The sequence below is a fragment of the Patiria miniata genome, unplaced genomic scaffold (genome assembly GCF_015706575.1).
Source record: "Patiria miniata isolate m_02_andy unplaced genomic scaffold, ASM1570657v1 HiC_scaffold_18, whole genome shotgun sequence".
NCBI classification, from domain to species: Eukaryota; Metazoa; Echinodermata; class Asteroidea; order Valvatida; family Asterinidae; genus Patiria; species Patiria miniata.
The window spans coordinates 4,249,000-4,264,184 of NW_024037056.1; the positions used below are offsets into that span (position 1 = coordinate 4,249,000).

The following is a 15,185-nucleotide window of genomic DNA, read 5'->3' on the forward strand; positions in this document are numbered from 1 at the left end:
TGCGCAACAATCACACAATACATTGTACATGTCGGGTGTATACAACTCCATGGTACAGATCAAACGTGTGTACACTCGTACCATCCGTTTTCCTTGTCCATGCATAGAGCAATAACCTACAGAGCTAGGTATGTGTAGTGCAGTAGCAAATACTGGTCACACGGAAGTTTGGACAAAAATACGGGTAGGCTTATTGCGTTAGTGACCATGCATGCGCTGCTATTATGACGGTGAGGCTGCTGTGAATTCACCGACTTTATGGCGTCGATTTAACTCTCGCCTTTACGTTACGTACATCTGTACATGAACTGACAACTGCCGTTTTACACTGACTAGCCGCGAGTGAACGTTTAGGTAAGACGGTTCAATTACATGTGATGTTTGAATCAGTATCTGTGAATGATTTTTGTTTATATCCCTCTGGTATAAATTTACGTTCCAGCGTTTGTGAATAAAATTTAAGTCACATTCCCCGTTTCTCCAAGAACTTACACAGTGATTTGGTATGAACGTACATGTACGACTGTGTTTTTTAATGTGTCTACTTTTTTTGCTGGCCTTGCCGTTACGTTGGGCCTACCTGGTCAATCATTATCCTATATTATTTTCTTTCCTCAGTTTTGAGTTTTGAGGAGACGAAATCAAGTCATGGGCCGGATCAGACATGCATTCACCGTGTGTGTGCTTGGGATAGCTCTGTACGCTGCCCTCGAACCAACGCCTGAAAATATCGAAATTCCATGGAGGTTGAAATTGTTGACTCACATTTTCAAGATCGTAAGTATCTCTCGTTTTTACGTCGGTGCTCTTTGCATAATACGAACATAAACCCTGTACAATAACTTTTGTGCTACATTAAAAGGCATCTTCTTATAATCTTAAGGAATAAATAATTTCCCAAAGAAAAAGTATCCACAGGTTAGATTATGTTTTCACACCACAGTGGAAACTTTTCTTCCCATTTTTGGTCGTAAACTGAAAACAAGGTACACCCGACTCAAAATTGAAATTACCATTCGCGAAGTCTTTTTTGACTCACCATTGTCAGTATTAAGTGTAATAATTATTTAAAGTTAATTCGATGATCTTACAGCATTGTCGCCTGTTACCCTTGGAATCGTACCTGGCAACCTTTCTCCCAGAAGGGGTAAGCACGTGGTGTACCGATGTTGTCAATGATGCCCAAAGGGCTCTTGGCCCGAACGTCACCTTCACGGACACGACCTACGGCGGGGTGCCGTGCGGGTCTTTGATGACCAACAACACGGGAGAAAGCAGCCAAACGCCCGGCGATTGTCTTCTATCACGGTGGGGGATGGACGCTTGGAGTGTTGGTAAGTCGCAACTTAGCTTTTCTTTTCATAAGTGAATTGCCGTGCGTATTGATTGGTACTCGGTGGTTTAAAAGTCTCGCTGGATTATTGTTTAACGAATGTTCTTTCCACGGTCAGAAATAAAAATTCTTTAACGGTTAGTTTTCAATGGTTACTCTGTAAAAGAAACCTTGACAGGTAAATAACTGTGCGCTTCGTTAATGTCTAGACTCTTAACGTGCTGAGATTTTTTTTACTGTCACCGCTATAGCGCGAGCGGTACCAGAAACATAATTAGCAAGTTGCTGTATACTATTAGTATTTCAGGTCGCTCTAGAGCGACTACATTTTTTTTTAGAGGTGCGTGCATGCATTAAAACAAACAACTGCCATGATCGCTATTGATATGAAAGGTTTTTCTTTTGAGGATTGCCATTAAAAATTTCATCAAGGAAAATGACTTGCTGCTGATGAGTTAGAGGCAATTTTACCCACACATGAGCCGCAGCTGTCATTGAGATTTAAGTGCGTGATTATTATCTACATCTACACAGATATGTTTCATCCTTGACGGCCGAGATCGCAAGAGAATTGAATGCAGTTGTCGTCTCCGTTGAGTAAGTAATGAACCTTCATATGTACAGTGTATACTACAGTCATTCCTGGACGAGTAATATTTTTAATCTCAAAGACGCAAAAGCTGTATGAATCGGTTCCAACAATAACAATTAAGTTGGAAACCAATATCACTTGGTGAAAAGATTCAGATGACTTGATCTGAACAGCAGCGCAAATTTGTTACCAAAAACCTGTGATTTACGTGGATTTTTCAAAGAAATAATAGATGGGGAAGATGGGCAGGAGATGGACAGATGTAAGTTTTGACGTCTTGAACTATCTTCCACAGATACCGAGTGTTGCCAGAGCACGTGTTTCCCGCAGCTATAGATGACTGCACGGCAGCAACCGTTGGATTCCTGCAACATCTCCAAGACCTAAACGTTGACCCAACCAGAGTGGCTGTCATGGGGGACAGTGCTGGCGGAAATCTAGCTGCTGCCGTCGCCCAGAGGTTGACCTTTGACCCGAAGTATAAAAAACTGCCTAAGCTTAAGATGCAGGTTCTGATCTACCCTTGTCTGCAGGCCTTCGACTTCCAGACGCCTTCCTACCAGCAGAACGGAGAACATTTTACGGTGATTCTCGACAGAGTAAGGATGGCCGAGTTCTGGGCCATGTACATCGGCAACAGGAATTATCTGAGCACTCCCATGTCTGAGAATTTACACACGTCGGTAAAAGCCAAGACATCTTCCTTAGCCAAGAAATGCCTGTCCCACGATCTCATCCCGGATGAGTTCAAGCAGGCTAGCTATAAAGAGCCTGCCACCGACTTCGGGGATGAAGACATCTTCAAGGAGATAAAAGAAGTCATCCTGGATCCAGACTTCGCTCCTCTCATGCGAGAAGACCTGAGAGGACTCCCAGAGGCTTACATCCTGACCGCCGAGTATGACGTCTTGAGAGATGACAGCATCATGTACGCCAAGCGTCTGGAGAAGGCGGGAGTGCCAGTCACTTGGAAGCATTATCCGAACGGCTTCCACTCCATGTTTAGCGGAACAAACGGAGTCTTTGGCTCTCCGTCGGCCGATCTGTCACTAGCAGATTTTATTAAATTCACCAGAAAGCGCCTTTGACATTCTTCTGAAAAGATGGAAATCAGGGATGAATCGAAGATGCTTTATTTTTATAGTGTTAGTGGTGCCGTGTCTGTCAAGGCTCGGGTGGTTTGGTGAAATAAAGTAAAAAAATATTTTACTGGTCTATTCAGGGAAAGTTTGCAAGAATAAAGTAAAGTCATGTATTTGTAAAACTGATGATGGTGATCTTCTTTGAAATTTTTAAGCCATTGTTGTCGGAGTCACTCATAATATGATTTAAAACATAAAGATCAATGTAATTATGTTTTGTTTATTTTTGGTTAATACCCTTTAAAAAGTTTAATACATCGAACATGTATACAGTTGGATTTGGGCTGAAAGTGTATTGATTTTAACTCAAGATAAACATTTAAAAACAAAGACAACCAGTATATATTCACCTCTTTGTTCGTTGTGAGTTTTGTCTGTTTACCGAGAAATTCACTTGTAAACTTTAAGATCCAGGAAAATTCACTTTGCATATCAGTTCAAGAAAGTAGTTTAATCGGTCGTTGAGCTGTCTCACTATCAATCATTCGATTCTTTTCAGAACCTCAAACACTCAACAAAGAGATAGTATAAGGTAAACTTAAACTCTTATTATAACTCTCTTGAAAATCAAACATTCAAATCTTATCCACTATCAGTTCGCACATAAAATAGTAATCGTCAATTCGGTAGGTGTTCTACTCAACACCTACACAACTATTGACGACTTGAACTAAGACTTCTCTGACTCACTCCCGCACATAGAGCTATATTAAATATATATAATTTATATAGCTAGATGCTCTCTCATTGTTTACCTAGTCTTGCCAGGGGCCGGCTATGAAGTTCATTGTTCTCTCTATGGACCAATCCAAGCATATGGGTCAATGTACACTCACGATGACGATGCCCAGTAACCGTCGAGGAGCGGTTGTTTTGTACCGGTACCGACAACAATTATTTTTTTGCAACCAAGTAAAGTCAATGACCATAATGCACATGCGTCAGTTGGTAAACGAAATGGTTCTCGGGCTGAGCTTCCCTTACTTTTTTTTATTCCTCCAGAGCCAATGAGAAGAAAAGGGTGAAATATATTTTATCGATCATCAACACTTGATTTAGGCCTACACATAATTTATTGAAGACAAATCACTTGGGGGGGGGGGAATAATGACAAATTTTCCCCACGAATCGAACCTGGAACTTGCACAATAATAAACCACCGATTATACGCAGCACATAAACTATAAGATTAAGATTAAGATTATTTATTCGTCATGCATTAAAAAGACAAATACATGCATTTTTTTCCTAATGTAAAAGTTATTAAACACTTAAAAATGTAAAAAGACAAAATGACGACCATAAAAAAACGGTATAGCACAGCATCCACATACAATATCGACCCCGTTGTGAGATGCACGTGAGTAAAACACATAACAACTTCAGATACAAGAACTGAAGAGATATGAGATATTCTGGTCACGCGATATGTTTCACGTGTGTGTATTTCGTCAATGACTATACTGAGGTGCAAAAAAATATTAACGGCGCGTATCGACAATACATGGCGCAGGGTACTGCCGCCATTACATACAGTGCGCATCGACCTTGTGCCCCGATAGGTCTGTGTGTGCTTACAGTGTGTGGCGTGTATACAAGCACACGGTGATACGAATAGGAGAGAGGTTTTTTGTCCATCTACAGCGATCAAGTTTTCAATTTGAAATATATTTGAATCGTACAATCATGGCGGTAAGCGAGTTGCTTGGTCTGGTTCTCGCCTCTGTGGTGTGTCTGATAGCATACATGGTTTATATCGAACCGTTCCCCAATGACGTAGCCGACAGCCCATGGAGGGTCAGACTGGCTTCGTACAGAGTCATGTTCGTAAGTACACATCGTATTTGTTGAAGGCCATGTTTACGTGAGGTTGGGAATGGAAAATATACGTAGAGACAATTAAACATAGCACTTAGGCCACGAATTGGTTGAAATGAGGTAGGGTTTAAAGGGCTCATGCAATACAGTTTTTAAATGCCAGTCCTTGAATGCACCTTCGATGTTCCATTTAGGCCTAACCTCAATTTCTATTTGCCTTTTGCCTTTTTTTAAAGGTTTTTTGGAGCCTTTTTTTGTTTTTTATGCTAATGTCATTCCGGGCAGAAACCTCAATGTTACGATTATTTCAGCACAAAAAGTTGCTAGAATTTTGGATATTTTGCAGTCTTAAATTTTCTTTTCTTTGGTGATTCGTCGGTTTGGTGGCAGTCGGCCAATGATCAACCCTTCCTCACAAATGTTTTCAAAGATTTGTTTGGGATAACAATTTTAGCAGGAGACCCGTAAACTGATCAGTGCCTTCCCTCAGATGACCGCAAAAGCATGGACTTTTTTTAATATTTAAAAAAGTGCACTTTTCAATAAAATTAAACAACATGGGATGTCAAATAGTTTTCATACATCCTCACTCTGATCTCTAATTTTCACTGTTTTGTAATAAAAGATTTTGTGGTTGTTCCCGATTTCAAATGTCAATTGGAATGTTAAAGTCATGTTAAAGTCATTGTTAAATATTATAATGTCAATTTTAAAAGCGACACTTTTTGAAAAATCATTCAATCATTTTGTACCGTCCAATAGACAATCAAAACATTTTGGGATCAGCTGTGTGGTTGTTTAGTTACAACCACAATCTCTAGTTTTTTTCTTCTTTTTGTAGAAGTTTATGTCTACCCCGTTGGTACCCACGAGAATCAACAACTGGCTAGAGGAGCGATACAGAGCGAACAAGCGGGCAATCTCGCCGAGAGTACCGTACACAGACACGGTGCTTGACGGGGTACCAGTCCGGATATTTGCCGATGAGCAAACCGGAGGGAAGACCGATACACGGCCGGCCATCGTCTTCTATCACGGCGGTGGCTGGGTCATGGGTAGCCCTGGTGAGCTTTTGATGACGCTTTAATGGTAGACTGGTCCCTGCCCCTATAAAATATGGGGACCGGTAGCCAGTTAGCATTTAAGTCCATTGATCTGATCACCTTTGCGCGTGCGCAGTATGATTTTTTTAATTTGTTTTGAAAATGGTGTTCACAGCTTTGCAAATGGATGACAGTTGAACACATGGCCATCAAAAACTGATCGACTCTTTCCATTACCAGTACTAGGCAAAATCGCCATGCAGTGTCTTCACAAAATTCCTTTCAATCAGTTCATCTGCGTCGTTTCAAATACCGAAAAGTAGTGTCCCTCTCTTTATTGATATCGCCGGAGACAGTTTCTAATTCAGCCGAAAATCGAAGCTCATCACCACACAAAATTGCACATTACATGTATATGGCCTTTTGGTGTAGCCTTGTTGCCATTTGCATAAACAAAAGATGGCGCTTCGTCACCACTTTCTAAGACTCCTATTGGAGGAAAACTCGCGTGCGCGTTCTGGTTATTTTATTCAAGTCGTTTAATACGGTTTATTCACAGATATGTATCATCCATTGACGTCGCAGTTGGCACAGGAACTGAATGCTGTGGTGCTTTCAGTCGAGTAAGTTGGCGAGTATTTCGTGTAGGTATTCACACAACCACCACCACAACAACAGAGCATACTGTTCGAAACGTCGAGTTAACCCAACATGTTCTCTTCAGAACCACATATACATGTACTCACAAAAGAGATTTTTCCACATGGTGTTACTGCAAACCTCTCACTTATTAACAACAAATGTGTTCTCCAATTAAGAGATCCCAAAATAACTCAATAAAAAAGTCAACTAGTAGGTGATATCAGCATCACCAATACGGTACTATATTTTTCTACCACAGTTACCGACTGGCGCCCAAATATCCGTTTCCCGCGCCGCTAGACGACTGCACAGTTGCTACGGTCTGGTTCCTGAAGCACCTGAGCGATTACAACGTCGACCCTACTAGGATTGCTGTAATGGGAGACAGTTCAGGTGGAAATCTAGCTGCAGCGGTGGCACAACGCCTGACCTTTGACCCAGAGTACCGTGATTTGCCCAAGCCTAAGCTACAAGTCTTGATCTATTCACCCTTGCAAGCCTTCGACTTTAACACCCCCTCCTACCAAAGGAATGGCAACTACTGGGTTCAGCTCAACAAGCCCCTCATGACCATGATGTGGAGCAAGTACCTTGGCAGAGATGTGGGGCCGGCGATGAAGACTAACAAGCACACCTCTTCGGCCGCAAAAACATCCCCACTGGCCCACAAGTGCCTGTCCCACGACCTCATCCCGGACGAGTTCAAACAGACTGGCTACGAAGCTCCTTCAACTAACTTCGGTGATGAGAGCATCTACAACGAGATCAAAGAGGTTCTCCTGGATCCAGACTTCGCTCCTCTCATGCGAGAAGACCTGAGAGGACTCCCAGAGGCTTACATCCTGACCGCCGAGTATGACGTCTTGAGGGATGACGGCATCATGTACGCCAAGCGTCTGGAGAAGGCGGGAGTGCCAGTTACACTGAAGGATTATCTAAGAGGTTTCCATGGTATGTTCGGCACCGGGCCCAGTTGCCCGTTAGTTTGCACACCTATGGTCGAAGAGAGCTTCTGGCATTTCATTGCGTACGCAAAGGAACGTCTTTGAATTGATTATCTTCATTTATACTTAATTATCACTAGCTCTTCTTATCGATGGCTTCTTTGAGATTCCGGGATGTATAATTCTCCAGGTGGGTTTTAAAATAATTATGTTGGCTTAAATTAAACATGTTTAGAATATTGATGGATAGTGTTTAGCCAATGAACATTGATGTTAAGGAATTTTGAATCGGACATCGACACGTAATATTTAGCTTAAATGTGTTAACAAAGTGATAGCAAGATTGTGTTTAATTGATCATCGCAGATTTTAGAGTGGTACTGGTGTACATGTAATGTTTAGTAACTGAACTAGATAACGCAGATGTAGGGTTCCAATATTGAAAGTAAAGTTCAGTGCGTGAAATCGCGTAACTGCATTCGGCTGAATGATAACGTGACCCAGACGCTGATTTAAGGCGCAATTCAAAACATGACTCCTCAGCAAATTTTAAATTGAAAACGAGATCCTAGAAGTTTGTTTTCTCGGAATATACAGCATTTACTGAGCTGAAACTTCGTCAGGTTAGTTGCTAAGCACCATTCTTTAGATTTTGAGCACTTAACTTGCTTCCAAACAAAAAAATCACAAATGATAGATACTGTACTCTATATTCACCTCAGGCCTAGGCCTATGTAGTAAAGCCTATTACTTAATTAGCGATGTTGTTTCACACTGTATATAGAACAATATACTATGAAGAATGTTACTGAAATAGTTTTAAAATGTTGCTTAACAATTGCGCATCAATCCCATTTATCGTTTTGTATTGTATTTGTAATGTACCGTATTGTCTGAGTGTTGTCATTTGAATACAGGGCCCCTATATGTAAAACAGTTTTACACTGGGCATAATACCCTGGATAACGAAATATAATAAATAAATAAATACATTATCTATACCGTCACTATGTCAAACGCCAACTAACCCGGGGGTGCACGGGCGTGAAATTCATTGTTTTATCTATGGATTGGTCAATGTACATTACTGATCCCAGCGACGGTCAAGTGAGTACCGATAATAGCCGGCAAGCGCAGCACTAGCAACAGTCACTAGCTGCAACCTTGAATGCGCATGGACCTTGTGCCCGATATCGCAACCTCGTCTCCGGGGCTTACTTTATTTCCACCCTGGTTTCCAAATATGGTAGTCCTGGATTTGAAACTTGCCTCCTGTATCCTGATTCGATACCGCAATTAGCAAGTATTATTGATTTATATCGTGTACTTGGTGTAGTTATCTCCAACGCGTATTACGTATGCTAACGTTCGCTGTGAATAAATATTACGTCCCGTCCACCTAAAAAAACAATGCCCTTTTTCCATTTTGCAAAACAATATGATACTGCATATTGGCTGGATATGATTGAAACATTTAAACTTTGAAAATCAAAATGTGTTTTCATAACTCACGCCGCGACGAATTTTTTCTTTTTTTACCCGGATCGCATACTAAAAAACAAACGCTGATGTAAAGCTAAGGCAGGCAACCGATTGTTCCTCATTTGCATACGTATCCAACACATTTGGATATGCAAATGATCCAATACCAGGGTGAGAGAGTGGGTATCGGTGGGAGCGTACTGCTTGACGCCATGGAAACAAGGTTGGCCGATATTGTGATAGGTCTATTGACAATGTGCTGAGTCACAGGTGGCTTTGTATAAACCTAAGGGTCCAAAATTCACGAAATTGTTCGCTGTTGATTTAAGTATTAACGTACGATAGCTTGAGCTTTTGGGATTTTTTTTTACAGGATCAGACTGTGCAGTGGTGCTACGTGTGAATGGTTTGACCTTATTGTCAAACAATAGGACGTGGTTGAGCAGTTTGTGGTATACATGTAGGCCCCTATAGAAGAAAACTTAGATACGGAATTAGTTTTGATCCAGCCAGAGCGATCAAGTATTCAATTTGAAGTTTGAATCGTTCGTTTTGAAAGTTGATTCGTACAATCATGGCGAGAAGGAGGCGAAGTCCGTGGCTTGGTCTGGTTCTCGCCTCTGTGGTGCCTTGTCTGATAGCATACGTGGTTTATACCGAACCGTTCCCCCATGACGTGGCCGACAGCCCATGGACGATCAGACTGGCTGCGTATAGCGTGATGATCGTAAGTACATGTACAAATCATAATTGTTAAAGGCCAAGGTTATTTGAGAGTGGGAATGGGTGGCAAATGTGTGAAAAGACAAACAAAGCCTCGGGCCAGGAATTTGTGAAAACGAGGGAGGTTTTAATTTAACATCCATAAATACCTGAGACAGTTTAGCCATTCCTATTGGTCGAGAGCTTGACAAGTAAGTGGCCAGTTTTGAACGAATGATAAAGACCGGCTGGCTGGTCTTCAACACTTTTCCAGCGTCGCATGAAATTTGGACTCCTATGAAATCCGGTGCCTTTTACCGTTTAATTGGTTGAACGTTCACACTCCTTACGTAGGCATGCGCAACACTACACTACAAGTGAGTCAGCATTTCATAGTCCTAAATTCACAACACACCGGCACAGCAGCGTTCTGCGCCACATCGCGAAGTACGCGCGACGCGCGCACCAATCTCCCTACGAGGAGATTTTTATAAGGAGAAATAATAATTTTGGACTATTTTGATTTTTGGACCGAAAATTGTGAAAAAAAAAACATTTTCCGAAAAGGTATTTATGAATATGTTCGGCGAGGGTACGGGTAATAAGACTCCAACGGGTCTTATACATAGTGTTTAAAACCGGCTAGGCACACATTTTTGCCATTCCCTTATTTGTGTAGTGGTGCTGATGGATCGGTAGTTGTACGATAATGGTGGAAGGGACTTGGGCAATGCTTTCAATAATCCAAAACCACAATGACAATTCACTGTCATTGCAAATAAATCAAATTTATTTCAAATTCACGTTAAAAAAATGTTTCCTTAATATAAATGTGAATAACTGATTAATGCACTCTTTCATTTCCAAATATGAAAATGTGCTCTATTCTGTTGAAATTCACTCCGACTGAATTTAGTGACAAAACTATTTACATAATAAAGAAAAACTAATTAAATATTTCTTAGATCGAGTTTCACACGAGTTACAATTGGAGTGGTTTTATCTTCACTATAAATTGTCTGTTCCCGAACTCTAGCTAACATAATTAAGAGATTTTTTGTTGTTTTTTTGTAGAAGTTTATGGCGACCCCGTTGATACCTACGCGGATTAACGACTGGCTTGACGAGCGATACAGAGCAAACCAGCGGGCAGCCGGGTTTGGGTACCGAGACGAGCTGTTTGACGGGGTACAAGTCCGGATACTTAACGCGCATCCGGCGGGAGGAAAGACCGATAAGCGGCCGGCCATCGTCTTCTATCACGGCGGAGGGTGGATCATGGGTGACACTGGTGAGTCTTTGATGACGCTATAACGCGTAACAACCTCATTCCCAGGGTATCGTCAGTACGCGCCCACCATTACCGCTCTCTCATCCTGGTATTGGATCATTTGCATATCCAACAATTTTGGATACGTGTGCAAAATAAGGAATAGTAGGTGCCTGCCTGCCTGTGTGTTGCATTAGCGGTTTTTGTATGCAGTGTCTGGGGTAAAAAACATAATCAATTCGTGCCATGAGGTACGAAAACACGATTGTTTTCGAAGTTAAAATGTTACAATCTTATCAAGTAATGAACAGTATCACATTTCAAATGAGCAAATTGGAAAGGAAAGGATTATTTTTGAGAAGGTGTGGACGTAATGATTACAATGAACATGAGGGACACGTAATTCACGTTGAAAATAACTAAGTACACGATATAAATCCATTACTTACCAACTCCGGTATCGAATCGGGTTTATTCACAGATATGTACCACCCATTGACGTCGCAGTTGGCAAAGGAACTGAATGCTGTGGTGCTTTCAGTCGAGTAAGTTGCATGGCGAGTATCACGTGTATTTAAGTTGGGGTGATGATCTACGTGTATTGTGTATTCAATTTCGGTAGGCCTAATATTCTTAATTACATTCCGATTCCAAGTAACAAACAGCATTAACAACATTAACAACCACAGCAACAACAACAGCAGTAACAAATATACTGCATGCGGGTTCTCAAAACAAATTTCCCCAAAATAGCACTACAAATAACTGTATGTCAACTATAATACATGTACGTATCTAGTAATGAGTGACATAGGCATCAGCAATATACTGGTCGTATTTTTTCTGCCTTAGATACAGACTGGCGCCCCAAAACCCGTTTCCCGCACCGCTAGACGACTGCACAGTTGCTACGGTCTGGTTCCTGAAGCACCTCAGCAAATACAGTGTCGATCCTACCAGGGTTGCCTTAATGGGCGACAGCGCCGGAGGGAACCTGGCTGCAGTGGTGGCACAACGTTTGACCTTTGACCCAGAGTACCGAGATCTGCCCAAGCCTAAGCTGCAAGTCTTAATCTATCCAGCCTTGCAAGCCTTCGACTTTAACACCCCCTCCTACCAAAGGAATGGCAACTACTGGGTGCTGCTCAACAAGCCCCTGATGACCATGGTGTGGGACAGTTACCTTCGTGGCAAAGATGCCGGGCCGAATTTGCAAGACGCAATGCAGGCAAACATGCACACCTCTGCGGCCGCAAAAAGGTCCCCACTAGCCCAAAAGTGCCTGTCCCACGATCTCATCCCGTTTAAGCAGGCTGACTACAAAGTGCCCTCCACCGACATAGGGGATGAAGACATCTACAATGAGATCAAAGACGTCCTCTTGAATCCAGACTTCGCTCCTCTCATGCGAGAAGACCTGAGAGGTCTGCCAGAGGCTTACATCCTGACAGCCGGGTACGACGTCTTGAGGGATGACGGCATCATGTACGCCAAGCGTCTTGAGAAGGCGGGAGTGCCAGTAACACTGAAGGATTATCGACGAGGTTTCCATGGTATGTTCGGCACCGGGCCCAGTTGCCCGTTAGTTTGCACACCTATGGTCGAAGAGAGCTTCTGGCATTTCATTGCGTACGCAAAGCAACGTCTTTGAATGGATTGTCTTTATCAGTGGTTTACTTAACTTGATTCTAGCTCTTCTCATCAGTGTTTTTTTTTTTCACTTTCCGTAATTTAGAGTTGTTGGCCTTTATCAGACTCTGTAGTAAGTACTCCACAAAGCTAATATCGTACCTTTTCATTCTTCTTTGCCGCTCAAGCTTTGTGTGATTTTATATCTATTGTTTTATTGCTGCCTAACAATAAACACCTTTCCTAACACTTTCTTGATGTCAGTTTGTAAACATGTTTAAATATTAAACATGTTTAGAGTTTTGATGGATAGTGTTTAATAGCCATTGTGGTTTAGGAATTGGCCTAAACAACACATTAGTGATAACAATATTGTGTTTAATTGCTAAACGCAGGTTGTAGCTCCCGTATAATGATTAGTAACTAAACTATAGATAACGCACAAGTAGGATTCCAATATTGAAAGTAAAAACCTTTTAACGTTTAGAAGTGCATTCGCGCTCTTGTTTAGTAGTCTCGCTTTTTACTCAAATGCAGTAATGTATATGAATATAAAATACAATTTATACACCATTTGCGCAATGGTTAAACTTTGTAAGTGCATGATTTGTTAACGTTTCGTCGTTTGTGTTTATATTGAATACCTGTTAATATTGGAAATCTGCATATGACATCAACTATAGCATTTTCCTAGCGACATATTTCCCGGCCTTCAACTGGAAGTTATAAGGCGAACCCGCTTGCTTGACTAAGCATGCCGTGCAACTGGTTTGTACACTGCAAAAACTGTAGTGTTAATTTAACACCATTCGGTATCTATATAGGACAACACCAGTAAAATTTAACACCAGATGGTCCTATATAGATACCAACAGTGTAAATTTAACACTGCAGTTTTTGCAGTGTATGAGCGTTAAAGCATCCGTGGTTAAAGCATCATCCATGGCGAGACAGACCTTGATTGACGAGTGTAAATTTGCTGTCTAGTCTCTTATCTACACGAGATTTATACACGAGATTGTGATTGTTAAATAATAATATTCTACATGATAGGCAACCTCGTCCCCAGTGCTTACTTTATTTCCAACCGCATTTCCAATAGTAAACCCTGGATAGGAAACTTTCTTCCTGTATCCTGATTGGATACCGCAATTGGCTAGTAATGGATATTTATCGTGTACTTGGTGCTATTATTCACAACGTGCAGTACGTGTTTTCGCGATCATTCGTCCACGCCTTCTCGAAAATACCAATTTCCTTTCCAATTTGCTCATATTAATATGAATTATGATACTGCATGTTGTCTCGATAAGATCGTAACAGTTTGATTTCAAAAATCGTGTTTTCGTAACTCACGCCGTGCTCGCGCTGCTACGAATTGACTCTGTTTTGACCCCAGACACCGCATACAAAAACAAACGCTAATGTGTAACGCATATACAGGCACCAGACTGTTCCTCATTTGCATACGTGTTCAAAAATCTTGCACATGCAAATGATCCAATACCAGGGTGAGAGAGCAGGTAGTGATTGGCGCGTACTGTTCGACACCCTGGGGACGAGGTTGCATGATAGGATATACCTTCTCTATGTCAACGCCAATTATTGAACTGAGGGGGCAGGTGTACGGGGCGTGCATAACTCGTTGATTGTCTTTGACACACCAGGCCAAGTAAAGAAATAAACTAGTTTCTCGTCTCCGCCCGCTTCTTCTTTTTTCCTCTGGCCTCCTTTAGTTCTCTAATTGTGTCGTTAATCAACCATTTCCAATACATTTGTCCCTTTATGTTTCAATCGTATTCCTCCATGATTTGTGCCCAGCAAAATTGTAGCTGTGTATGACAGTTCAAAATCAGGAAGAAGTCATCCGCCATCTTGGGTAAAAAAAGGCCGCATTTTTTTTAACCCCGGACTAGAAACTTGTTTCACCTAATAATTATTGAAGCGCAGTTCACAATTAAATGAGTCTGATACCTAATCCAACTATCAGCTGATGAAGCACAATTTCCCAGGGCACCAATGCAACCAGTGGGAGCAGCTATATATAGCCGACACGTACTGAACTTGGCACACAATGTTCATGGACATACATGTGTATGGACACACATGTACATGTTCAAGTATAATGTTGTATGCAAGTACATGTAGGCCTACATGTACATGTATTTGACCTTGAATGACAAATCAAATTTTTAAAATCGAAATAGGGGTGGCTGGGTTGGTCAACAAAATTTGGGGAAAAAATCCAAATTTAAAAACATTTTTGAATGGCCCCTAATAAGTTTTCTGTCCTGGTTTATTAGCTAGGGTTTTTATTTACATATAGTACTGAATGTAGACGCCTACGTACGTATAAGCGCAACGTGTAGACGACCCGGAACTTGATATGTGTTTCCTCATGTTTCTTCTCTGCAAAAAGTCTAAAGCGAAAAATATTTTGCATGTATACAAAAAAGACTTTAATACATGTAAATTCATACATAATTATACCAATTATAAGGAAGAAGACAATAAACGCGCTTTTTTTTTTGCGATTAGTTTCAAATCCGTCAAATAATAGCAATTACATAACAAAATTGTCTACAAGG

General features: G+C 41.3%; 2 protein-coding genes and 1 pseudogene across 2 annotated transcripts; all 3 read left to right on the plus strand.

Annotated features, from left to right (window-relative positions):
• The first annotated feature begins 7 nt into the window (after positions 1-7).
• On the plus strand, positions 8-3,193 carry LOC119724313 (annotated as a pseudogene).
• A 1,303-nt stretch (positions 3,194-4,496) lies between these two features.
• Positions 4,497-8,513, plus strand: LOC119724314 (neutral cholesterol ester hydrolase 1-like). Its single transcript, XM_038195307.1, has 4 exons — positions 4,497-4,894; positions 5,727-5,949; positions 6,488-6,551; positions 6,830-8,513. Exons 1-4 carry the CDS (start codon positions 4,754-4,756, stop codon positions 7,617-7,619), a joined length of 1,218 nt encoding a protein of 405 aa, XP_038051235.1. The 5' UTR covers positions 4,497-4,753; the 3' UTR covers positions 7,620-8,513.
• A 690-nt stretch (positions 8,514-9,203) lies between these two features.
• LOC119724315 (neutral cholesterol ester hydrolase 1-like) lies at positions 9,204-13,648 on the plus strand. Its single transcript, XM_038195308.1, has 4 exons — positions 9,204-9,723; positions 10,773-10,989; positions 11,450-11,513; positions 11,821-13,648. Exons 1-4 carry the CDS (start codon positions 9,571-9,573, stop codon positions 12,617-12,619), a joined length of 1,233 nt encoding a protein of 410 aa, XP_038051236.1. The 5' UTR covers positions 9,204-9,570; the 3' UTR covers positions 12,620-13,648.
• The last annotated feature ends 1,537 nt before the right edge of the window (positions 13,649-15,185 follow it).